General features: G+C 39.2%; 1 protein-coding gene across 1 annotated transcript in view; it reads left to right on the top strand.

The window, feature by feature from the left end:
* LOC124717308 (GILT-like protein 1) overlaps positions 1 to 26,524 on the top strand; it is an 87,000-nt gene extending 60,476 nt beyond the window's left edge. Inside the window, exons 3-6 of the mRNA XM_047244134.1 lie at positions 732 to 905; positions 1,331 to 1,477; positions 10,987 to 11,049; positions 26,270 to 26,524. Of these exons, the coding sequence (XP_047100090.1) occupies positions 732 to 905; positions 1,331 to 1,477; positions 10,987 to 11,049; positions 26,270 to 26,320 (435 nt within the window). The 3' untranslated portion in view covers positions 26,321 to 26,524. The remainder of the gene's footprint in view (positions 1 to 731; positions 906 to 1,330; positions 1,478 to 10,986; positions 11,050 to 26,269) is intronic.
* Positions 26,525 to 27,476: the final 952 nt, after the last annotated feature.

Here is a 27,476-nt window from a genome sequence, read left to right as displayed (position 1 = left end):
CTGTTCTTGTCTAAACTATTGATCGTCCACATTTCACTTCCATACATGGCTACACTCCATACAAATATTTTCAGAAACGACTTCCTGACACTTAAATCTATACTCGATGTTAACAAATTTCTCTTCTTCAGAAATGCTTTCCTTGCCGTTGCCCAGTCTATATTTTATATCCTCTCTACTTCAACCATCATCAGTTATTTTGCTCCCCAAATAGCAAAACTCCTTTACTACTTTAAGTGTCTCATTTCCTAATCTAATTCCCTCAGCACCACCAGACTTAATTCGACTACATTCTATTATCCTCGTTTTGCTTTTGTTGATGTTCCTCTTATATCCTCCTTTTACGACACTGTCCATTCTGTTCAGCTGCTCTTCCAGGTCCTTTGCTGTCTCTAACAGAATTACAATGTCATCGGTGAACCTCAAAATTTTTATTTCTCCTCCATGGATTTTAATTCCTACTCCGAATCTTTCTTTTGTTTCCTTTACTGCTTACTCAATAAACAATTTCCATATATATCTCTTATTTATTTATATTTGATGTAATTGTGAGTGTTAGCATTAATACAATATGATGTTATTACACCCACATTATATTTATGTACCAAGTAATGATACAAAGATCAGATTCATGAAACCTCTTACAATGTCTGTAGTATTCATTTTGATTCATGTTTTGAGTGAAAGAAATGAGTTGTTTCATTATTATCAATAATTTTTATTCTCCACAGACAATACGGACACCAACAGGGTATGAATTTGTTTGCCAACATGGACCATCCGAGTGTGAGGGCAATAAAATACATGCTTGTGCTATTGATGTTCTGCAGGAAATAGATATTCAGCTCAAGTACATAGGTTGTTTAATGAGTGACTATGATTATCCTGAATTAGTCGGCCAAAAGGTAAGATTATTTAAGTATGTAATAACCAGTTCGAAGTCAATATGGAAACAAATATGTAACATTACAGATACTTTTGTGTCCTTTTGCTGTGTAACTGACTTGTTTTTATTTGGGCAAAAGGTGTGGAAGCACTGCAGCAGTTCATAAATAACACAATGTTAACATTTCATCATTCCTTTTTATGGGCAAAAATTGTAAATTCTGTGAAAGGTCCAAGTTTGACACAACTGGTCCCTATGAGGAAACTAAAATCTTTTCATGTTGTATGTTTGTATTTTACCAGGAAAAAGCTGTAAAGTGAATATTAAATTTCTTCCTATAAGCTTTACAGACACATCTCGTTAACTAAAGTTTTCCCATCAGCCAATGCATATAATTCAAATGATTCTCTGATTGTCTGCATATTATATTTGCTTCTTTCTTAGTGTGCAAAACAGTTGGGTATCGACTGGAATCCAATTTTATGGTGTTCGAGAGGAACCAAAGGCACTGAGCTCTTGCGAGCATATGGAGAAGCAACCAAAGCTCTGGATCCACCTGTATCTTTCATCCCAACTGTCACATTAAATGGAGTAAGTACCAGTTACACTCAATAATATGAAATTCACACAATTAAAAAATTCTTTAGCGCTGTTGTGTCTCTGTCAACAACACACCAGCATTATAATAACTGCAAGCAGGATTCATGTTTGAATTAAAGAACAGCATATTTTTCACTGAATAGACCTGATGGAGCTAGTCACTAATTCTCATGATTGTTCAAATTAATAGAATGGCAGTTAAACTAATGTAGAGGAAATGGTACAATCTTCCAGGGGGTAGTAGTTTTATTGATCATGCAAATTAAGGGTAAAAGGAGGCTATTAAAGAAAGATTACAAATGTTAGACTTTTCATCCTACTAAGCACAAAATTACTCTTCAGAAAAAAGTCTGCAGCTCGTGGCCTAGTGGCTAGCGTTGCTGCCTCTGGATCACAGGGTCTCGGGTTCGATTCCCAGCCAGGTTGGGGATTTTCTCTGCCAGGGGCTGGTTGTCTGTGTTGTCATTATCATCATCATCATCATCATCATCATCATACATGACTGTGAGTAGATTGGACTGTGTAAAAAAATTAGACTGTGTAAAAATTGGGCACTGATGACTGCGCAGTTGAGTGCCCCCTAAACCAATCGTCATCATCATCATCATCTCTTCAAAAAGGCAAGTATTCAGAGCAGTGAGACAGGATCAGAGCACCTATACGTACGAGAAACTGCACAATAACCCTGAAAGAGTGGTTCGATGTGGGGCGGTGGAGAGGTAAAGTGGACTACGTCATGGTGTTGTGGACCACTGCGGTTGCAGAGGGGTGAATTCTTTCCTGAATGCCATCTTTCCTTCTTGAGGCATAACTATGATAGAGGAATGTAAATTACAGGAGCAATAAAATCAGATTACATCCAAGTGGTATTGAATGTTCACAAAGTGATAACTTCATACTTTAAAAGCACGCTAGATAAATATCATTGCTTGCTCATTTTCTCATCCTTCAGACTTAATTTTTAACAGGCTATAATATAAACTGTAATTAGCAATTTACAGTTGGCTAGTCGGCTACAAAGAGCTAATGATAAATGTAAATAGTAACCATGTTGAACAAGCAGTGAAGGAAACAAAAGAAAAATTCGGAGTAGGTATTAAAATCCATGGAGAAAAAATAAAAACTTAGAGAATATAAAATGTAGACTGGCAATGGCAAGGAAAGCGTTTCTGAAGAAGAGAAGTTTGTTAACATAGAGTATAGATTGAAGTGTCAGGAAGTCGTTTCTGAAAAAGTATTTATATGGAGTGTAGCCATGTATGGAAGTGAAAAATGGATGATAAATTGTTTGGACAAGAAGAGAATAGAAGCTTTCAAAATGTGGTGCTACAGAAGAATGCTGAAGATTAGATGGGTAGATCACGTAACTAATGAGGAGGTATTGAATAGAATTGGGGAGAAGAGGAGTTTGTGGCACAACTTGACTGGAAGAAGGGATCGGTTGGTAAGACATGTTCTGAGGCATCAAGGGATCACCAATTTAGTATTGGAGGGCAGTGCGGAGGGTAAAAATCGTAGAGGGAGACCAAGAGATGAATACACTAAGCAGATTCAGAAGAATGTAGGTTGCAGTAGGTACTGAGAGATGAAGCTTGCACAGGATAGAGTAGCATGGAGAGCTGCATCAAACCAGTCTCAGGACTGAAGACCACAACAACAAAACAGCCATGTTTCAGAGTTTGTATAAAAACACCAGAATAATTTCAGACATTGGAAAGTAGGTAGTGCTAGACACTTACATAGGCAATGAAATTGGGCAGAAAAACATTAGGTTTCCATTGCTATTCAAAATATGTATAAATGACTAGAGAAGAATCTGTAGAATGGACACTGCTTTGTTAGGACACAAATTTGGACATAAAAAGTGGGTGAACTCTATGGTGATTGTCAAAAATTATGCAAGGAACTTGAGACAAACTTTAAAGGAAAGAATATTGAAAGATTTCAAAAACGAAGATTAAGGCAATGAATCAGTGAGATGTGTATCAGTGCACTAGGGTCTACATCTACTCTTAAATCTACATACATTCTCTGCAAGATGACACACGGTGTATGGCAGAGGGTACCTAGTACCACTACTAGTCGCTCCATTTCCTGTTACACTTCGAAATGGAGCAAGTGAAAAATGATGGTCTATATGCTTCTGCACGAGTCCTGAGTTTTCTTGTCTTGTCTCCACAGTCCTTACGCAAAATGTATGTTGGTGTCAGTAAGGTCATTCTGCAGTCTGTCACAAATTCTAGCCCTTATAACTTTCTCATTAGTATGATAGTGAATACAGGCCAAAGCAATGAATTAAAATGTGTACCAAGACCGGGATTTGAGCTTGGGTGTGCTGCCTGGCAGGCAGGTGCACTAAACCACTGTGCCACCCAGTCACTGCAGCTAATACAGCTGCATGGATTACCTTAGTACACCTTTCCCCTACTACAAACTACAATTCAAACCTCAGCCCACCTTGATGTTGCTCTTCTTAACTTTGATCAGTATTACAAAGGCTCTCCAGCATTGGAATAGTACCACAGCAGAGAGCAAAATGGAGATAATTCTGGCTGTACCTCAGTTGTGGGTCACATATATTAATACATGCAATTAAACAATGGAAAATCCAGGATGAAGTGAAACAATATTATGAGAAGGAAAGTTGCTCAGTTGTCTGAGACTGCAGTCGTGTGTGTGTGTGTGTGTGTGTGTGTGTGTGTGTGTGTGTGTGTGTGTCTATTGATGACAAAGGCCAATGGCCAATAGCTTTAATTGTGAGAGTCTTTCTGTTGTGCCTATCTGCAACTCAGTATATAAAATTGGGCAATCTGTGCAGCTGTTTTAGCTGCCATGTCGGGGTGGTGCAGTGGTTAGGGCATTTGGCTGGTGAGCAGGAGACCTGCGTTCAAATCCTGGCCATAGTACAAATTTTAATTGATCTGAACTGTGTTCATTATCATAGGTGAAGTTGGGGCTTAATATGTCGCTGGAAGATATAATTCCATATGATTAATTTCTAATTAATGTTTTCCAAAAAACTAATATCCTTTCATAAACATGGATTCCCATTTGAATTCACAGAGCATTTCTGTAACATTCACACACTGGTCAAATCTATGATCAACAAATGTACAAACAATGGCTTGCATTTGCTCATTCAGGTTAATGTGAATATGGACCAGGATGCTTTTTTCAACATTCTTTGTGACCAAGTCTGGCCCTTCCTTCCATATCTGCATGAAGAGAAGCAGAGGGCACTCATGTCTTCCAAGGTGACAGCAGCCATATTTATAGGATTTGGGCAGCTAGCTCACTAAATCACCCATATCTTAATTCAGCATAAAATGTCTGGGACTATTTGGAACAGCAGGTGAAACATAGCAGTCAACATCACTGCAATTTGGTGGCTCTATGGGATGTATTCATCAGTAGGTGGCTTCAGTTTGATCTGAAACTATAACTATATGATTACTCTGCAACTCACAACGAAGTGTGTGGCAGAGGGTTCATCAAACCACCTTGAAGGTATTTCTCTACCGTTCCACTCTCAAACGGCACATGGAAAAAAAATGAGCACGTAAATCTATCTGTATGAGCTTTGATTTCTCTTATGTTATCATGATGATCATTTCTATCTATGTATGTGCGCCTCAATAGAATATTTTTGGAATCGGAGGAGAAAGTTTGTGATTCAAATTTCACACCAAGATCCTGCTACATGGAAACGTCTTTGTTTTAATGACTGCCACCCCAATTCATGTATTGTCTGTAGCACTCTCTCCCCTATTTTGCGATAATAGAAATGATCTACCCTTTTTTGATGTCCTTTGTCAGCCCCATCTGACGTGGATCCCACACCACACAGGTATACTCCAGAAGAGAGCAGACAAGTGCGGTGTAAGCAGTCTCTTTAGAAGACCTTGTGTACTTTCTAAGTGTTCTGCCCAGTCTTTGGTTTGCTTTCCCCGCATCATTACATATGCGATTGTTCAAATTTAAGTTATTTTTAACTGTAATCCCCAAGTATTTTGTTGAATTTACAGCCTTTAGCTTTGTGGGATTTATCATGCAGCCAGAGTTTAGCAGATTTCATGTGGATGACCTCACACTTTTCATTATTTAGAGTCAATTCCCTCTGTCTACACCATACAGGTGTCTTGTATAAATCACTTTGCACTTAGTTTTGATCATCTGAGTGTGTTTACAAGATGGTAAATTACAGCAGCATTTGCAAATAATCTAAGAGGTCTGCTGAAATTGTCTCCTATGTCATTTGTGTAGATCAGGAACAGCAGAGGACCTGTAACACTTTCTTGGATAATGCCAGATATTACTTCTGTTTTACTCAATGACTTTGTCAGTTACTACAAACTGTGATCTTTCTGACAGGAAATCTTGAATCCAGTCACACAACTGAGATGATGCTACATAGGCATGTAATTTAATTAGAAGTTGCTTGTGAAGAACAGTGTCAAAAGCCTCCTGGAAATCTAAAAATATGGAATCAATTTGACATCGCCCGTTGATAGCACTTATTACCTTGTAAGAATAAAGACCTAATTGTGTTTCACAAGAACAATATTTTTGAATCTGTGCTAACCATTTTTCAATAAATTGTTTTCTTCGTGGTAATTAATAATGTTCAGACATGGTATATGTTCCAAAATTTTGCTGCAAATAGATAATAGTGATACGAGTCTCATGCAGCAGATTACTCCTATTTCCTTCCTTGTGTATCGGTGTGATAGGGCATAAAATAAGGACAAAGTTTGTGGTTCAAGCCTCCAACTGGACTATTGGCCTGACTATAGGCAGGGTGCAGCCCTTCCATCCACATTGGGATTAAGTATCTTGCCACACCTGCCTTTTATTCCTGGGAAAGATCCCTGGTAGACATTTTGACAGCATCCCGAATGGACTTAGTGCCATTATGGAAAGGTTGGAACAAGGAAAAATGTCCACCCCCATCCTGGATTGAAGCTGGGACATCCAGCACTGGAGTCTACCCACTAGATGACTATGGCTACCTGGATTAGCACCATGAAAGAAACTTGACCGTTCTTTTCTCACCACTTTGAAGTCATTATCAAAGCAAGATGTGGTGTCACACTGCCAAAGTCCTTGCCACCCTGATAATATGGGTTCCCATCAGATCACTGAAGTTAAGCGTTATTGTGCTTGCCTTGCAGTTGGATGGATGATTGTCTGGTCTGTTGAATGCTGTTGGTAAGCAGGGTGCACTCAGCCCTTGTGAGGTCAATTGACGAGCTACTTCACTGGGATGTAGTGGCTCTGGTCACGAAAACTGGTAACAGCCAGGAGAACGATATGTTGAAAACCTGCCCTCCCATATCCACATCCAGTGACAGTTATCGCTATCAGCCAAGGAAGACACAGTAGTTAGTTGGTACTGCTGGGCCTTCCAAGCCCTGTTAGGACACACAGAGACACGCACTCTGTCTTCCAGCTCATCCAGATTCTCATTCAAGAGAAGCAGGTTTCAGACGCGCCAATTGATCATCCAGATTTAGATTTTCCATGGTTTCTCTAAAGCAAATGTCAGGATGGCCCTGTGAGGGAAAGGGCTGATTTTCATTCTAGCATTACACTGAGATGACAAGTCATGGGATAGCAATAAGCACATATACAGGGTGTTACAAAAAGGTATGGCCAAACTTTCAGGAAACATTCCTCACACACAAATAAAGAAAAGATGTTATGTGGACATGTGTCCGGAAACGCTTAATTTCCATGTTAGAGCTCATTTTAGTTTCATCAGTATGTACTGTACTTCCTCGATTCACCACCAGTTGGCCCAATTGAAGGAAGGTAATGTTGACTTCGGTGCTTGTGTTGACATGTGATTCATTGCTCTACAGTACTAGCATCAAGCACATCAGTACATAGCATCAACAGGTTAGTGTTCATCACGAACGTGGTTTTGCAGTCAGTGCAATGTTTACAAATGCGGAGTTGGCAGATGCCCATTTGATGTATGGATTAGCACGGGGCAATAGCCATGGCGTGGTACGAAGGTGTCCTGACAGGAAGACGTTCGAAGCAATTGATCGGCATCTTAGGGAGCACGGAACATTCCAGCCTATGACTTGCGACTGGGGAAGACCTAGAATGACAAGAACACCTGCAAAGGACGAGGCAATTCTTCGTGCAGTTGATGATAACCCTAATGTCAGCGTCAGAGAAGATGCTGCTGTACAAGGTAACGTTGACCATGCCACTGTATGGAGAGTGCTACGGGAGAACCAGTTGTTTCCGTACCATGTGCAGGCACTATCAGCAGCTGATTGGCCTCCACGGGTACACTTCTGCAAATGGTTCATCCAACAATGTGTCAATCCTCATTTCAGTGCAAATGTTCTCTTTACAGATGAGGCTTCATTCCAACGTGATCAAATTGTAAATTTTCATAATCAACATGTGTGGGCTGACGAGAATCCGCACTCAATTGTGCAATCACGTCATCAACACAGATTTTCTGTGAGCGTTTGGGCAGGCATTGTTGGTGATGTCTTGATTGGGCCCCATGTTCTTCCACCTACGCTCAATGGAGCACGTTATCATGATTTCATATGGGATACTCTACCTGTGCTGCTAGAACATGTGCCTTTACAAGTACGACACAACATGTGGTTCATGCACGATGGAGCTCCTGCACATTTCAGTCGAAGTGTTCGTACACTTCTCAACAACAGATTCGGTGACCGATGGATTGGTAGAGGCGGACCAATTCCATGGCCTCTACGCTCTCCTGACCTGAACCCTCTTGACTTTCATTTATGGGCGCATTTGAAAGCTCTTGTCTACACAACCCCGGTACCAGATGTTGAGACTCTTTGTGCTCGTATTGTGGACGGCTGTGATACAATACGCCATTCTCCAGGGCTGCATCAGTGCATCAGGGATTCCATGCGACGGAGGGTGGATGCATGTATCCTCGCTAACAGAGGACATTTTGAACATTTCCTGTAACAAAGTGTTTGAAGTCCCCTGGTACGTTCTGTTGCTGTGTGTTTCCATTCCATGATTAATGTGATTTGAAGAGAAGTAACAAAATGAGCTCTAACATGGAAAGTAAGCGTTTCTGGACACATGTCCACATAACGTATTTTCTTTCTTTGTGTGTGAGGAATGTTTCCTGAAAGTTTGGCTGTACCTTTTTGTAACACCCTGTAGAGAGGGTTGTAGTATCACTTACACAAGGGCGGTGCATTGGCAGAGCTGTCATTTGTACTCAGGTGAGTCCTGTGAAAATATTTCTGAAATTATTATGGCCGCGCTATGGGAATTAGCAGACTGAACGCAGAGTGGTTGTTGGAGCTAGTTGCATGGTACATTGTATTTCAAATACTGTTACAGAAGTCAATATTCAGAGATCCACAGTGTCAAGAGTGTGCCAAGAATACCAGATTTCAGGCATTGCCTCTCACCACAGACAACACAGTGGCTGACAGCCTTCACTTAATGACAGAGAACAGCAGTATTTGCATAGAAATGTCAGTGCTAACAGACAAGAAAAACTGCATGAAACCACTGTGCAATGTATCCATTAGGGCAGTGCAGCGAAATCTGATGTTAATGAGCTATGACAGCAGCCTTTTGCTAACAGCATGACATCAACTGCAGTGCCGCCTCTGGGCTCGTGACCATATCAGTTGGACCCTAGACAACTGGAAAACTGTGACGTGGTCAGATGAGTCCTAATTTCAGTTGCTCAGAACTGATGGTACGGTTAGTGTGATGTATGGCCCCAAGTTGTCGACAAGGCTCTGTGTAAGCTGGTGGTGGCTCCATAATGTTGTGGGTTGTGTTTACATGGAATGGACTGGGTCCTCTGGTCCAACTGAATTGATCATTGACTGGAAATGGTTATGTTTGGCTACTTGGAGACTCTTGCAGCCATTCATGGACTTCATGTTCCCAAACAATTGTGTAATTCTTATGATGACAATGCACCACGTCACCAGGTCACTATTGCTCACGATTGGTTTTAACAGCAATCTGGACAATAGAGTGAAATATTACACCAACCAGGTCACTCGATATGTATCCCATCAAACATTTATGGGTCATACTCAAGAGATCATTTCATGGACAGAATCCTGCACTGGCACACTTTTGCAATTATAGATAGCTAGAGAGGCAGCATGGCTCAATATCTGCATAGGGAATTTCCAATAACTTGTTGATACCGTGCCATGTTGTGCTTCTACACTTTGCCTGTCAAAAGGAGGTCAGACAAGATATTAGGAGGTATCCCATTAGTTTTATCACCTTAGTGTACTGTACAATAGTTCTAAATAATAAAAAGCATTATTTGACATTAGCAAATGTAAGGGGCATTAAATAAGTACTGCAACGCTCCAATACACCTTACCCAAATCAGTGGCCTTACACCATCTTACTGGGAGGGCATGTATACCTGCATTGTATCACTTTACTGGTTGATGTCACAGCCAAAATGGTACTGCATCAATAATCTCCCCATCATTCGTGTAATGCTTCCTGTGGAGTGCATCCTTCATTGGGCCAAACAGGTTGAAGAGAATCGCAACCATTTCAATTGAACCTGATACTGACACACTCTTTTACCAAGTTCAAAGTGAAATGTCACATTAATTGTATGAGTTGTAATTACTTATTGTACACAAAATCTCATATATAAAATGTTGAATTAATTCCATTTGTTTTTTTTAAATAAAGAATCATAAATTTTAAATTACTTAAATGTGTTAACTTTATGACTCTGACTGTGTCCATCCCCCCCCCCCCCCCCTTTCCACTTTTCTTTTTAATCATGGATGATTTTTAGTGTTAGTGTATTATGTGGGGCCCAAAAATACTACACTATCTTCTATCACTGTGGTGTAGGTAAGCTAAGGGGTTGGTCACCCCTGCTTTACAACATACACAAATATAATTGAAACAAGTGCACTTTTAGTCAGAGTGCATTTTGTATACAAAAATATACATAAAAGGTTTGTTGAAAGAGTATTTCCAAATAACTCCGAATTAAATTTTAATTATTAACATTTTTATGTGATGTCATAGAATGGCTAAATAATTTAGTATAACTGCTTCTTCCAGTACTTTATCGGGTAGGTGTAGACATAGATACCTGTAAACTGATTCAAAAAGCAATTCTAAATAAAATAATTATAATGAATAATACAAATAATACACTCTTTATGTTTAACACCATTTACACTCTCATACAGCACCGAATAACAAGTGATAAAATACGAACAACAGTTGTAAATTATTTCTATACTTGCGACATGGTATTGGATACTGCATTGTAAGTACAGTTTGTGTTCTACACGAGCCTGTTACCATCCTTATTCTTGTGCAATCTGAGCTTCTGCTCACGTCTAATTGGCCTCATTATTGGTGTTATGTCAAGCCTTAATCTTAGCTCTGTATGTGATTGTTTTCACTTAGTACATATGTCGAAGCTTCTGTTTTACATGTTGTGTAATTTTTTGTGTGTTTATTTTCAGAAACAGGGTGACCAATCAGCCATCTTATATGACCTGTGGGGAGAAATTTGCAAAATGTTTGAAGTAAGTAGTACATTTCCAGCCATTGCTCACAGATTTTAGGGACTATCGTCTAAATCAGTCCTGTTTTTCATAGATTTTTTTTTTTTTTTTTTTTTGCACAGAATCAAGTCAAAACTCTCATTAGTAGTGAACTACTAGAATTCTTTGTTTTTCTTGTTTCCCTTTATCACATCAACTTCATTACGTGGCTAACTTGTGTAGTTCCTGCTAAAATAAATTAGTCTCAAACTTTGTTAGTATTTATTTTTCTCCAGTTTTTCATCAAAACTAATATCTTATTAGCAGCATTCCTGTTTATAACAGTTTACTTATTGGACAATGGTGCAGTTTGCATAAATGAAATTTTTGACAATTTGGATCTCACACTGGAAATGATTATGCATTGAAGAAAAATGAACTCCTCAAGCTAGTTCAGTGGTTCATACTTAAAAATAAATATATAAACACACAAATACATTTGTCTCTGCATGTATGCACACAAACAGCTCACATGGTGACAGAAGCTCCAGTGTCATTGTTATTGGGTTTTAGTTTGTTACCACTATGAGTCCATCCATTCATATGACTGCTTAGTGACAATAATGCTAGTATAAAGGCAACTGGTATATAATTGCATGTAAAATCAAGTGCTCACAGATGACTGTTACTAATGAAGTATGTGGAGACTGCACAGTAACTGGTAGTCTGATGCACAGTATAAGTCACCATGATATGATTCATGGGGCAAAGCAGTGAGATGAGGATACTGTGACAGTGGAGTGGGCAGTGGGGGAGGGGAGGTTGCCAAAAGAAACTCTAAAACAAAAAGAAAAGATGCACCATGAAGGCATTATTCAAATGGGACAGAAATTCGTGGATGTGATGTACATGTACAGGCAAACAAATGATTTGGCAAGCTTGATGATAAGCAATATAAACTCTTGACATATGTGGGTGAGCATTAACTTGCTAAAATGTAAGCCCAGGATGGCTTGCAATGAAGGGCAACAAAACAGGGCATTGAATATTGTCAACATACTGCTGTGCTGCAGAAGACAACCAAAGGGATCATGCTGTGATTCCCATGTTGATGATTGCTTCATCAGAGTTTCAACTTTTGACCAATACACCCACTCTGCAATAAAACTTTTTTCCTTCTACTTTTACTGTTATGTATGTAAACAGATATTGAATTCTCACGACACGAAGGTATTTGGAGGGTCCAGATTTCTGCTGAGGATGACTACAGCCTTGAAATCAAGAGATGCCTTTTATTTGGCAGAAAGGCAGTGTCAAATCTTGTCAAAGTTTTGAGGACTAGCGATATAGCTTAAACAACAAAGACCCATTTAGTAAAGGCTACTGTCTTTCTGTTGCGATGTTCATATGTGAGACCTATATGAAAGGCTGAACGGCATAGGAAAGACACCTTTGAACTTTGGTGTTGGAAGGCATTCCTTAGAGTTCCATGCACCACAAACAGAACAAACAGGTCATTATTACAACAAATAAAACCAGACTCCAGCTTGGAAAATCTGTTACTGAAACAAAAACTGATTTACTTCGGGCACATCATGAGAAGGACCTTAAAGCTGGGGAAGATGAAAGGCACAAGAGAAGGGATTGTCAAAGGTTATGTGGATTGATGTCATAGAAGTAATGAATTCTAACCCATGAAGTCTGCAGGAGAAATAGGCATGCTTTAGCTCATGGGATCAGAGTTGAAATTCACAAAACAAATAGAGGGGAGGGAGAGGGATTGATGAAAGGGGCCTAATAAATAATTTAATTTTTTCAATACTTACAGGTGTACCTAGTGAACTGCCTTTGTATTCTAAAACAAAAGCTCATATAAACATTAAAAAATTCATGCCCTGGCATTCAGAGCTATAGACAAATGTATTTTTTGTGCAGCCCAGGATATAACAATAATATGGAAAGGAGAGATAGCTACTCATTGCACAGAGGTGATGTTAAGTCACACAGGCATAATGAAAAAGAATAGTAGAAATCTGATAAAGTGTACAAATTCTGGAGCAACAATGGGGGAGAAAATCTAACTTGTTGGTAAAAAAAGTAAAGGATTAGCATAATTTACTAGTGAATGTCTTCAGTCCTTTTCAAGAAAGCATCAGCAAGTTTAAATACCTGGTTCTGCAATGTCAAAATTCCCAAGAATGTATAATTTAAGATAATTGGGAATTTAGTAACAAATAGTAAAATGTAGTAGCAGTAGTTGCTATTGTTGTTGTGATTCTGTCTGAAGATTTGTTTGATGCTGTTCATCAAGTGCAAGTTTCATCATCTCTGCATAAATACTACATCTACCTAAACTTTACATTGCTTGCTGCAGCCAATTTCTTTTTTCCCCAATTTGATTCACTACTTCTCCATTAGTTGTCCAAATTATCCATCTAATCTTTACTTTTCTCCTGTAGTACTAAACTTAAAAAGCTTCTTCTTTTCAGAACTGTTTATCGTCCACATATCACTTCCATATAGTGTTACACTTGAGACAAATGTCTTCAGGTACGACATCCTAAAACTTACTTGTATTCAATGTTAACAATTCCCTCTTTCTCAGAAACGCTATTATTACTATTGACAGTCTGTGTTTTATATCCGCTCTACTTCAGTCATCATCAGTTATTTTGAGGAACTCTTAGACAGTTTTTATAATCTCTCTTCCTAATACAATTTCCTCAGCTTTATTTGACTTAACTAAAGTACATCCCATTACCCTTGCTTTACATTTATTGATGTTCATGTTATAACCACTTTGAAAGACACTCCATTACATTCAGCTTCTCTTCCAAGTCCTTTGCTTCTGCCGTTTGAATTACTATGTCATTGGCAAACTTAAAAGTTTTTCTTTCTTGATCTTGAACTTCAATTCCAATTCCGAATTTCTCCTTGATTTACTTCACAGCTTGCTCCACATACAGATTGCATAACATGGGGGATAGGCTCCATCATTTCTCACTCCTTTCGCAACTACTGCTTCTCTTTCATTCCCAACCCAGTATAACGTGATTGTGAAGTGTAAAGCATTAAGTAATCCAGATGATGCTTGCATCAAATACTATAAGGTATGTTACATTGTTATTAACTACCTTGATAGAAACCACAATTGGCTATCACATGTATAGTTTTAAGTGTCGTTTAACAACTGAAAATGCTGTATTCTCTTTTCTCTGTGAGGTACTGGATGGGATTAAACAAAAGGTTTTGAACACAAGGCATTTTTTTTTTTTTATTTAACTATGGCATTTGATTATGTTGATCGCAAAATGTTGCTCCAGAAGTTGGATCATTACAGAATACAGAGAGTAGCTCATAATTGGTTCACCTGTTGCTTTAGCAACAGACAGAAAAAGGTCATTATTTACAATACTGAGAATGGGTCTGAGTGGGGTACAGTCAAATGAGGGGCACCCCAAGGATCAGTGTTGGGACCACTCCTGTTCCTTATTTATATAAATGATATGCCCTCTAGTACTATGGGTAATTCTAAAATATTTCTGTTTGCTGATGACTCTAGCTTTGTAGTAAAGGATGTTGTGTGCAACATTGGCTCAATTTCAAATAGCGCAGTTCATGACATAAGTTCATGGCTTGTAGATAATAAACTAACACCAAATCACAATAAGGACCTTGGAGATTTGCTCCGCAATTTGGTCCTACGGAACTTCATGTAAATAAAAAATAAATGAAACTCTGGCATGTGTTGATAAACTTCCTCCATGACAAAAAGTTCTGTGAGGGTGTGCTGAATAGTAATGCCTCGAAATTTGTTATGTTAAAACACTTAGTTTTTAAATAAAACAAATTTTATGCCCCATCCAATTTTCATTTGTTTCTAAAACTTAGAAACACCTTTGAGGACTTCACTTTGATAATGGTGAAGCAGAAGCAGAGGTGAGATTGCGGCTCTGTCAACGAAGTCAAACATTCTACAGTGACGGTATCAACAAACTGGTCTTTTGTTTGGGGGAAATGTTTGCGCCAGGGTGACTATATTGTGAAACGAATATGTAGACATGAAGGATAAAGATGTAGAATGTTAATGCAGTTTGTTTTATTTCACTAGATTTAAAAGTTTTCACATAAAAAAATTCAGAGGCATCACTTTTCAGCATGCTCTCGTATATTATCATTATTCATCCAGTCATGAAATGTGGGGGAGACATTCATCTCATAATATTAAGAGTTAGGGAATATGTAGAGTGACCGAGTGGTTCTAGGCGCTTCAGTCCGGAACTGCACTGCTGCTACGGTCGCAGGTTCGAATCCTGCCTTGGGCATGGATGTGTATGATGTCCTTAGGTTAGCTAGGTTTAAGTAGTTCTACGCCTAGGGGACTGATGACCTCAGATGTTAAGTCCCATAGTGCTTAGAGCCATTTGAACCATTTTTGAATATGTGGACATACCAAGCAGGAAGTTAGCAAGGACTAGAAATTTTCATTAACTGAATTGACTTTGAATCTTAAATCAATTATCACTCTTTGCTTGGTGTATACCAGTAACATTTTTCTAAGTTGGACAAGATGTTTACAATGTTAATGATTTTCTTGATATGCATAATGGCAACATTAGCTTTTAGTGTTATTACTGTTCTGTGGTTGACTACTGTATTAACCCCTTAACTGCTCTGGATGTGTTAACTTGCACACCTTTGTACCTGACCCTGTATGCTCTGAATTGATTCTTGAAACTTTTCTCTTCCCACTGGGCAGTTGCCTTCCGTAACAACAGAATACCATTTGAGGTGATGCTTGCAAACCCTGTGTTTCTGTGCAGGCGTGGATACAAGAGGGAATGGGGTGAGGGGAGCAGTCAGTCATTACAGCCTCCCATCCAAAGAGCAGTTCTAATTTGGTTTTAGCAGGAAGACAAAACAGCAGTAGTGTTAATCCCCTGTTGCCCACACCAAAACTAACTTTATTGTGCAGTCTTTCTTCCTGTCATTCTAGCAAAGTTAGGCAGTACTCTAGAAGAGGAGTGAGAGGCCCTTTACTGGGGTTTATTAGACCCAATCTCTTCAAGAATTAGTGACCCAAGTATTTTTGGTCTTTTGATCTCCAGGGCTTTGCAGTGGAAGATTAAATGTGGTGTGGTTTCATCCCCCAAACCACACTGTTACACTTAAGGAAATCTTTATCTGTTCTCATTGTGTACACGTGTTCCTTGAGCTTTCCATGGCCAGTCATTGAACTTGCCATGAGTTTAATCTACCTCCTCTTTAAGCCCAGAATGGCAGAACTTTCAGCATCATTAGCATGCCAAGTTTCTGTTTTTGGGCCTTAGTATAAAGTTCTGTGTGCTGCCTACTGATCCAGATGCATAGTTAAATTTTATCACCACCGTACTGAGAGGATAGGTTGTGGTCCAACTCAATAAATGGGATTGTTGTGACTAGCTTGTCAGCTTGTTTGTTACCATAATACCTGTGTGATGAGGGACCCACGACAGGTTTACACTGTTGCTTTCCCCTAGCCTCATTCATTCATGGCATTCTGTGATGATTTTTGATGTTTTTGTAGGGCCTGATAGAGATGTCAGAGCTTCTTGGCTGTCTGAATGAATGTGTGAGGGCCTTTTCTCCCCCCCCCCCCCCTCTCCCCTACCTCCAATATTTTATAAATAAAAGCAAGTTCATAGAAAACAATTATTTTATTACCAAAAGTTTTGTACACTTATGGTTACTTTCCAACACAATCACCAAAAAGATTGAGACATTTGTCGCAGCTGTGGGCAAGCTTTGCAATACCCTCTTCAAAAAATGTTGCTGCCAATGATTTCAAATGGTTGTGCCAGCAGTGTGTGGACCAGCATTGTCATGGATCAACACAATTCCTGAAGTCAGCATTCCTCTTTGTTTATGCAGCCCGGAACCACTATCATTGCAGCTGCTTATTGTGAAACTTTGTCGTTTGCCGAGAGCCATTCAAAACAAACGAAGAGGAATGCTGGCTTCAGGAATTGTGTTGATCCGTGACAACGATTGTCCGCACAGTGCTGGCACAACCCAACAGCTCCTTGAACAATTTCAATGGGACATTTTCGATCATCCGCTGTACAGTCCTGACCTGACACCCAGTGACTTTCACCTTTTCCCTGAACTGAAGACGTGGCTTGGAGGGCAGCTCTTTCAAACCAACACAGATCTTCAAAACAACATCAATGCTCATTTGAAATCATTGGTGGAAACATTTTTTGAAGAGGGTATTGCAAAGCTCGTCCACAGGTACAACAAATGTCTCAATCTTTTCGGTGATTAATTTGAAAAGTAACCATAAGTGTAAAAAACTTTTGGTAATAAAATAATTGTTTTCTATGAACATCTCTTTTATTTATAGCCTATGAGAGGTTGGAGAGAGAGAGAGAGAGAGAGAGAGAGAGAGAGAGAGAGAGAGAGAGAGAGAGAGAGAGAGAAACAACCCTCGCAGATGCTATGATTCTTGTAACGCCTATATTGGTTCTCCTCTGTGCACAGCCTAATAGTAAATACCTCCACCTGGAATATAATGCACAGCTTCCTTAGAGAGACTGCACTCTCCAGTCAAGGTTGCGCCTGTACACCCTGGCAACAACACTTTCATCTATTTTCCTCTAGTCAGTAAACCACTCTGTCACAACCCTGTACCCTACCTTCAACTGTCTCATTGAAAGGTTTATTCAAACAGTTGGAAGCTATCACATAGTGAACCAGAATTTCCCTGACCATTTCTATATTTACCACATGCATTATATGTGAACTACAAAGCGAAAAGCTGCCTTTTGTTCGAGAAGTAACATTTTCAGTAAAAGCAAACATGTTCAATAACATCAACAATATCCATTTTCATCTTTCTGTTTATTGTAACAACTTGCTTTATTCTGCATGCCTATATTGATTTGAAAATTGTTTGAATCCAACAGGAATCAATCTCATTAAAAGCAATCAATATCAGTCTTCTGAAAAGGGACCTCTTGATGTTATGGAGAAATAACATTGGTCTGACAGGATGTCCCTTTTCAAAATCTTGCAGCTATGTATGCAGTGCTTCAGAAAATAACCCCTCAAATTTTAGAAGCATTTTAATGAGCTCAGAGTAGTTTTCTATAAAAGAACACTACTTTGTGATTACAGTGAAACCAAACAAGACAAGTGGTCCCTTTTTATATGAGAGTTATAAATATCTACTGATGTTGCCAATTTGCAGTTGGCCATAACATGGAATACAAATGCCAGTACTTTGCCAAAAGAAAACCGCACACGGTTCACTCATTTCTCTCAATTTGCGACAAGTTTACCTGGTTTTAAATTTATGTACACTGCATTGTACAATAGGTCTCGTGTGTGTGTGTGTGTGTGTGTGTGTGTGTGTGTGTGTGTGTTGGGGGGGGGAGGTAAGGGGGGGGGGGGGGCGGCGCACTTTGGTGGGTGTGTGCATGTACACCAATATTCCACCTCTAACTCACTTCAATTTAGATATAGAAATCTAATTTTTTACTTTTTTTACAAATGTTCAGAGTTTAAGTCTGAATGTATAAATTACAGCAACTCAAAATCCAAAAGTTTTGACATGAGGTCCCTTTTCACTTTCCATCTCACATAGATATCCTAAAGATTTCCAGTTTTGAACCTGCATGCTCCTGCCACTGCCTCCATTTTGATCCACGGGTGCAATGGGGGCATGGTCTCCAACCCAACAGTGTGTGTGCTGCTTATTCTGCCATTACCCTTCATCCATACATTGGTACCAATGTTAACAGAACAGCATCCACACATTCAAGCCAACATCCAGTTGAATTCATGTAGAGACAATTTAAACATGTCTGACGCACAGATCGAAGTAGGTGCCTGATGCACAGATCGAAGTAGGTGCAGTTACGTTTCTGAGTGTGAATAATTGATTTATCATTGCAAAAAGAAAAAAAAATGTAAAATAAGATACTGGACTATAACACTTCACACATTTCACAAAGATGAGGTGACTTACCGAACGAAAGCGCTGGCAGGTCAATAGACACACAAGCAAACACAAACATACACACAAAATTCTAGCTTTCGCAACCAACGGTTGCCTCATCAGGAAAGAGGGAAGGAGAGGGAAAGATGAAAGGATGTGGGTTTTAAGGGAGAGGGTAAGGAGTCATTCCAATCCCGGGAGCGGAAAGACTTTCCTCCTGGAAGGGGGGGGGGGGGGGGCAGGTATACACTCGCGTGCACGCGCACACACACACACACACACACACACACACACACACAAGACATATGTAAATGCAAAGAGGTTGGGCAGAGATGTCAGTTGAGGCGTAAGTACAGAGGCAAAGATGTTGATGAATGACAGGTGAGGTACGAGGGGCGGCAACTTTAAATTAGCGGAGGTTGAGGCCTGGTGGGTAACGGGAAGAGAGGATATATTGAAGGGCAAGTTCCCATCTCCGGAGTTCTGATAGGTTGGTGTCAGTGGGAAGTATCCAGATAACCCACATGGTGTAACACTGAGCCAAGATGTGCTGGCCGTGCACAAAGGCATGTGTAGCCACAGGGTGATCCTCATTACCAACAAACACTGTCTGGCTGTACCCATTCATGCGAATGGACAGTTTGTTGCTGGTCATTCCCACATAGAAGGCTTCACAGTGTAGGCATGTCAGTTGGTAAATCACATGGGTGCTTTCACACATGGCTCTACCTTTGATCGTGTACACCTTCCGGGTTACAGGACTGGAGTAGGTGGAGGTGGAAGGGTGCATGGGACAGGTTTTACACCAGGGGCGGTTACAAGGGTAGGAGCCAGAGGGTGGTTTGGGGATTTCATAGAGATGAATCAAGAGGTTACGAAGGTTAGGTGGATGGTGGAAAGACACTCTTGGTGGAGTGGGGAGGGTTTCATGAAGTGGGAAAAAAGGACAGGTATACACTCGCACACACACACATATCATATATATATATCTAAAAACAAAGATGATGTGACTTACCAAATGAAAGTGCTGGCAGGTCGACAGACACATAAACAAACACAAACATACACACAAAATTCAAGCTTTCGCAACAAACTGTTGCCTCATCAGGAAAGAGGGAAGGAGAGGGATAGACGAAAGGATGTGGGTTTTAAGGGAGAGGGTAAGGATGCAACTGAACTCCGGCTCGTTTACTACCTATTTTTTTTCACATGGCTCATCTGTAAAGGGGGTTGGTAGTAAACGGTTGCCTTTGCGCCCCTATTATTGAGTCTGATATTGGCTGGCTTTTGAAGAGCAGTGAATTGAACTATACACGTTCAGATTGAAACTTATTTATTCAAAAGAAACACTTTAACGTTGTGGCCATGCATTTTTAAGTTCACAAATAATAATCGGTGCAATTCTACACTGTTTGTCTCACACCCACACACTTTCACTTTGTTCCTTCGCATACCCTGGCGTCCATGCTTGCACTCGCGGCACTTTGCCGCTCCAAACTCACCACCACAACGGCCAACGACAAAAGACCACGATTTCCCGCTCACATCCACAGTCCTGAGTCGGGTCACATGACACCACAGTAGTCAAAATAATTGCTAAACATGGCCACAATTCGTTTACAGTATTTTATAATATTTAAATACTTAAATCTAAATACATTATATAATTTTACAAATTATCACCACACTTATATAATTCGTTGCAATTAAAGAAAACCAAAACACTATCCAACGGAACTACAACGTCCATCAAAACACAAACAAATATTTTCCGGTCTATTTTGCCCAGCATATTATCTCTGCTGCCGTGCTTTAAATTTTAAATTACTTGAAAGAGTTCCATATTATCCCCTGTTACCTTACATACCCCCACTTCGTGGAGACATTACCTTAGTAACGGCAACATGAAGTAGCACCAAATGGAGTGAACCCATATTACTTTATATATTAAACATTTTAATTATAACTATAATGGCACCAAAACACGTAGAACAGTGTTATAGTGGTGAGTTAATCAGTGTATGTACTGTCATTAGGAAACATATATACATAATCCAACAATGTATCCAACTCAAATATACAATTAGATAGTATCCTATTGAGTGACTGGGAAGGCAAAATAAATGCCCATGTTAGTCTATATGTAGGTTGCCCACCACTGCACATTAACACTTCCACTTTTTACACAGTTGTTTCTGTAAGTTGCACGAAGTTGTTGTAACCAGATCCTTGTGTCCACAGGTTTATGCATTGGAATACAGTCTTTCCAAACTTGTCAGCCAACAGCACTGTGCTTCCTCTCATTAGCCAAGCCATCCTATCAAAATTTAATCAAATCCTCATAAATCTTGCCTAGACATGCAGACCCACATTTCCCAGGAATCAGGCTATCCAAATCCTCCCTGGAACATCCTGTTTTCACTGATCACTTCTTATTGAGGTTTGTACAAATAACAAACATGCACACAAATCAAACACAAACATGGCATAGTTAAATATATTCTATTTCACCCTTCAAATGTTCCCAGATCAGGACCTCCGACACTTCTACCCCCACACACCAGTATCAACTCCAGGTGCCACAGATACATTAGAAATTTTAATAAAATCTCAACTATTTTTTTTTAACAAACTATTTGCAGATTTCCTCCCTCCTATATTCTCCACACATTTATACAGAAGTAGACTATATGTACAGCAGGTTTCAGTTCCCGTATGACTCAACAAGGCTTCTATCCTTTGTAAATGAGTAATTGTCTCACCTCCTTTTAATTCACCTTTAAATTTTATTCTTTGTCTATTTCCACCAGCATCAAATTCTACCACTCTGCCCTTTACAAAACTGCTACAGTCATACTTGTACAAGAAGTCCATACCCAAAATTACATTCAATGCCAAACCCTTCACCACAAAGCAACTAATATTAAAACAATACTCATTACTATTAAATTCCAGTAATACTTCCCTGCTGATGGGCTTGCTACATGTCCCAGTTACTGTCTTAATTTTGACTCCTGTAACTGGTAATTCTATTACTCCTAAACCTTTAATTTGCTGCCAGAAAGATTCAGAGATTGCAGATAAACTTGAGACAGAGTCTAATAATGCTATATCTGCAACTCCTCCCACACTGATATCAATTATTGGCTGTATCATCTTTATTTCTACTCTGTTCAGCCCTGATTCCTGTAATAAATCTCTTTCTACTTCACTCCTGCTTTCCTCTGGCATAATGCAAATATCTTTAGGTCTTTCTCCAAAACATACATCAGTATCCCCTTCAAACAGATCCTTAATAGCAAACTCAACATTCTCTTCTTCACTTAATTCTTCCAATTTTCTGGCAATTTTAAATTTTATTTTACCCCATTCTTCAGGCATCAAAGCTTTATGTAATTTTGCATAGGACACCCAATCACTCAAATCATAATCAGCCTCCTCCTTTCCTAACCATCCACAATTAACATCTTTGAGGCTTGCATCATCAGTTAAGAAAACATAGGTTTCAATTTTATCTTCTGGGCAACCTACAGCAACATTCTCCATATCATTACGCCTTTCCATATCCACACTGAAGTCATTATCACTACCACAGTTAACAACTGCACCCACAAGCACAGTAACCTTATCAGTACGTAATTTACCAGCATTTTCCACATTGTCAAATACACCACTCATATTAGCCTTTACATCAGACTGAATAACCCTCTCCTCACCTTTTCCACAATTCTCCATACTATTTCCAATAGACATCTCTACCCATTCATCACACCAATTATTACTGTGAACATTGCCCCTTAATTCCATATCCACTTCTGTTCCCCCTTTTGAAATATATATATATATGTCTGCTTGTGTCTGTATGTGTGGATGGATATGTGCGTGTGTGCGAGTGTATACCTGTCCTTTTTTCCCCCTAAGGTAAGTCTTTCCGCTCCCGGGATTGGAATGACTCCTTACCCTCTCCTTTAAAACCCACTTCCTTTCGTCTTCCCCTCTCCTTACCTCTTTCCTGATGAGGCAACAGTTTGTTGCGAAAGCTTGAATTTTGTGTGTGTGTTTGTGTTTGTTTGTGTGTCTATCGACCTGCCAGCGCTTTTGTTCGGTAAGTCACCTCATCTTTGTTTTTTATATATATATATATATATATATATATATATATATATATATATATATATATATATAAAAAAAAAATCAGTTGAGGCCCCTGAACTGACAGTCTTTTGTCCTCTTCTGTTATGGTTGATAAGCTGACATAAAGACTGTTTATTTCTATCTCTCTCTCTCTCTCTCTCTCTCTCTCTCTCTCTGCCATACTGAATTTTTGCTGGATGCATTCCATGTGTCCACAGTGGCATTGCGATTTTTGTGGTTCCTTGTAACAGGATTCCACAAATGTACCTCTTGCTGGTAAAGTTGCAATAACTGAAAAATTTCCACGTTACTCCACAGTTCCTGAGACAATGTGATCTCAAAAATTCATCCTAAATATACAAGTGGCAAACTCTGGTTTAGATACAACAACCAAAGCAAACAACAATGGTGCAAATGTGTGGTCGACATATCGATATTGGACCCAACGTCCTTTGATATACAGTCAAAATACCCACAAGCAAGAGATGTACCAACATTGGGGCCAATGCTATTTTGTTGCTCCACACACTGGACCAACTAAAAAATTACAAGCTTAAAGTTTTGCACAGGATACTTTTCAGTTGCTTGTCTGAGGATGTGTACAGGTTTGTGGCCTGACTGCCAACAGAAAAGATGCCAGGCAGATAAAGATGCCCATTTGCAGACTAACTGTATCTGTTGTCAATAACAAATCCAACAAGGGTCATAAGCCCACAGGTAGAACAAGCAAATCACAGTAAGTTGAAAAAAGCAATATGAAAAGGGAATGACTATCCACTGGAAGTGACAGAAAGAAATGTCATTCCTCCCCTACCTCTTATATGTTTGCATACTCATAGACTACAGGCCTGTATTCACAAGCATAGTACTAAAAGACTTACTGATAATGTTATGTGCACACTTTGATTTCATATCATGCATATTATGATGATAAATTTGTGAGAGTTTGTTGCCACTGTATTTATTAAATCAGAAAAATATTGCAGTGCCTGTGTTGTTAAGAGGAATAATGGAATGCACCTTCAGACATGCATGCGTACATGAAATGTATTTGGAGTTGCGAATATGAACAACCAGCAGCTGTATAAGGGAATTAAGACATTGAAAATCTGTGCCGTACCAAGACTCAAACCAGGATTTCCTGCTTTACGCAAGCTGTTGACTCAAATGGTTGGTCTATCTGTGCATGACTCCTGGCCATACCTAAACTTCCATTATGTCATTGTTCCTGAATTATGACATGTACTAGTACACACATTATGTAATTTCTGTATAAAGGAGGACATTTTAATTGAAAGTTGCTGCCTGGTATCAGTGGATAAATACGATACTGCAGTGCCTGTGTTAAGGAGGATGACACAACGTTCCTTTGGACATGAATGCATCTGCCAATATCATGCAGCTACTTTCAATTAATATGTCCTCCCATGCATGGGAATTACATAATGTGTGTAAGAGTACAGGTTGTGATGCAAGATTGATGATTGTCTTGGGTCTTGTCATTAGTCATGCATTGATAGCCAAAGCGTTTAACGTGATCACTCACACAAAGTGAGAAATCTGGGTTCGAGTCCAATTCCAGCACAATTTGCATTTTCGTCATTCCCTGACACAGCTGAAGGTTGTTCGTATTCACAACTGTAAATACAGGGTGTACATAAAGTCCGGGAACACTTTCAATTATTTATTGCACAAGAACTAAACATTGTACAGATGTCATACATATTGCATTTTGAAGGGAAACTATGAAAGTTTTTTTTACAAACATTCAATGTGCAAACCACGAGTGACCCGACAGACATCAATACAGTAATCAGATTCTTGCCATACCCATCCCAACATGGCATTGTCGACTGTGGCAGTCACTTCCTGTATTCTCTCCCGGAGCTCTGCTACATCACGTGGTAGAGGCGGTAGATACATCAGATCTTTACTGTTCCCCTACAGAAAAAAGTCACATGGAGTGGGATCTGGTGATCGGGGAGGCCATTTCATGAAACAGCTCTCTCTTTCTGTGGCATGGCCGAGCCATCTATGCGGCAGCTCTTTGTTCAGGTAGCCATGAACTTCACGATAAAAGTGGGGTGGAGCCCCATCCTGCTGAAAGATGAATAGAAAGTCCGATTGTATTTGAGGTATCAGCCATTGCTGCAACATGTCCAAGTAAGAATATCCTTATGAATGTCTCTTGTATGTGCTCCACATTCACTTCACTCACACTGGGATGTCCACTTCTCTTTGCCGGGCACAAGCAACCTGACATAACGAATTTGTTGTGTCAGTGGTAAATGGCCTTCTTTGTTGGTGGCTTCTTACCGTACTTGGTTCTAAACATCTGTTGAACAGCTGTAGCACACTTGCTTTTGTCGAACTCCGACACACAAAAAGCTTGCTCTGCACCCTGATCTCACCATGTTTGCAACTAGCGCTGACTATCAGCAAATTACCAAACTATGCTGTGGGGATATACTTCAAAATGACATACGTATGATATCTGTACAACATTTGGTTCTTGTGCAATAAATAATTGAAAGTGTTCCCGCACTTTATGCACACCCCACATTAAAATGAAGAGCCTGAAACATTACCTCTGAAATTTTGGGATGTATTTCTCTGAATTGCATTTTCTTGGAAATTATGCGAAAGTGATGTATTAAGCAATGATGCAAATAAAGTAATTGTTGTTGTTATTATTATTATTATTATAATTATAACATTAAACATTTTATTTATTTTATTATTGTTATTGAAATCCTAGGAATATTTAGCATGTTAAAATGAAATGTCGTGTGGCTAGGGCCTCCCGTCGGGTAGACCGTTCGCCTGGTGCAGGTCTTTCGATTTGACGCCACTTCGGCGACCTGCGTGTCGATGGGGATGAAATGATGATGATTAGGACAACACAACACCCAGTCCCTGAGCGGAGAAAATTTCCGACCCAGCCGGGAATCGAACCCGGACCCTTAGGATTGACAGTCTGTCACGCTGACCACTCAGCTACCGGGGCGGACTATTTAGCATGTTAAAAGGGGGTTAACAGCAAGTTTGTGTGTGTGAGTCAGTGTGTGTTTGTTTGTTTGATTTTGATAAATACTCATTTCATACAATTACAGAATGTACAAATAATGGAAAAATTGTTTTCTTTTTCAGTCGCCCAAGCCAAGCCAGTGTGTCCCTTGGTACTATAGGATATTTGAATAATATAATTTACATCTCAAAGTGGTATAGAAATGATTTGACAGGGTTCACTTATGTCAGTGCTGTGAAAAATTAAAATCTGTGGACCATAAATAACAAATATAAATGATTGGACAATGTTTGGAGATTTTAACCTTCCACAAATTCATTTTATATTTTTGTATATAATGTAACAACCTGAACAACCTTTGTAAAGTGTAATGTCAGAACATGTGGGAAAGTGTTCTAATATTAAAAAGTAAAGTTATACCTGTGTTAATATTTATTGCTTTTTAAGTAGTGTTACAACTGGAAAAAGCACTGTTACTCAAACTCCAGAGCTTTGTGATATACATAAGTTTTTTTTCAGTTGCATTTCATATTGGGCAATAATGAAAATACCAGAGAGACTAAAAGGATATATCTTATTTGTGAAAAGTCAAAGCAGAAAGGGATAGTTCCATTCTCTCCCACACTTTTGCTGACAGAACATTCTGGAGTCTCATTGTTTTTTATGATGGTTTCATTCACTAAGATTTGACATTAACAGTAGTTATAGCCATATTCTGTTTTGCCCCATTTTAAGTGTAAGCTAGCTTTGTGCTACATCATTTATTCAATCAAAGAGCAATGTTTAATGTTCAACTTGTTTTAAAAATTTCCTGCCATTTGTGTTATTTATTTTCAGGCAAAAATACCATGGTAAGACAGAACTTTTCCTATTCAACACATTCTTTCAAATACAGTGTGTATTACATAAATAAATATGTTGTAGAGTTCACATACTGAACTGTAAGTCCATACTGTAAATGCAAAAGCGTGTTTGTCTGTTTCCTTTTCACGGCTAAACTGTTCAACCAATTTGGATGAAATTTGGTATGCAGATGTATGTCCTTATGAAAACTATTGGGGGGGGGGGGGGGCGGAGCAAACTGGGGGTGTCAATCCAGGTAATTTTCTAAATTTTAGATGAAAAATAGTGAGTTTTAAAGTATTTTTTAGCATTTGAGGGTCATATGATCAACATTAGAACCCAGAAAACTAGTCTCTTGATAACTCGACACTCCAGGAAACTCGAAGCCTGACACATTTTTTGGCTTTGAAAAAAAGAAACAAAACGTAAACACAAATGGTATTTTTCTAAAAACCTAATTTCATTTACACAAATGATCATACTTAT

Source organism: Schistocerca piceifrons, chromosome 9 (assembly GCF_021461385.2).
Source record: "Schistocerca piceifrons isolate TAMUIC-IGC-003096 chromosome 9, iqSchPice1.1, whole genome shotgun sequence".
NCBI classification, from domain to species: Eukaryota; Metazoa; Arthropoda; class Insecta; order Orthoptera; family Acrididae; genus Schistocerca; species Schistocerca piceifrons.
Note: the sequence above shows the minus strand (reverse complement) of the source record. Positions and strands in the feature narration are given on the sequence as shown.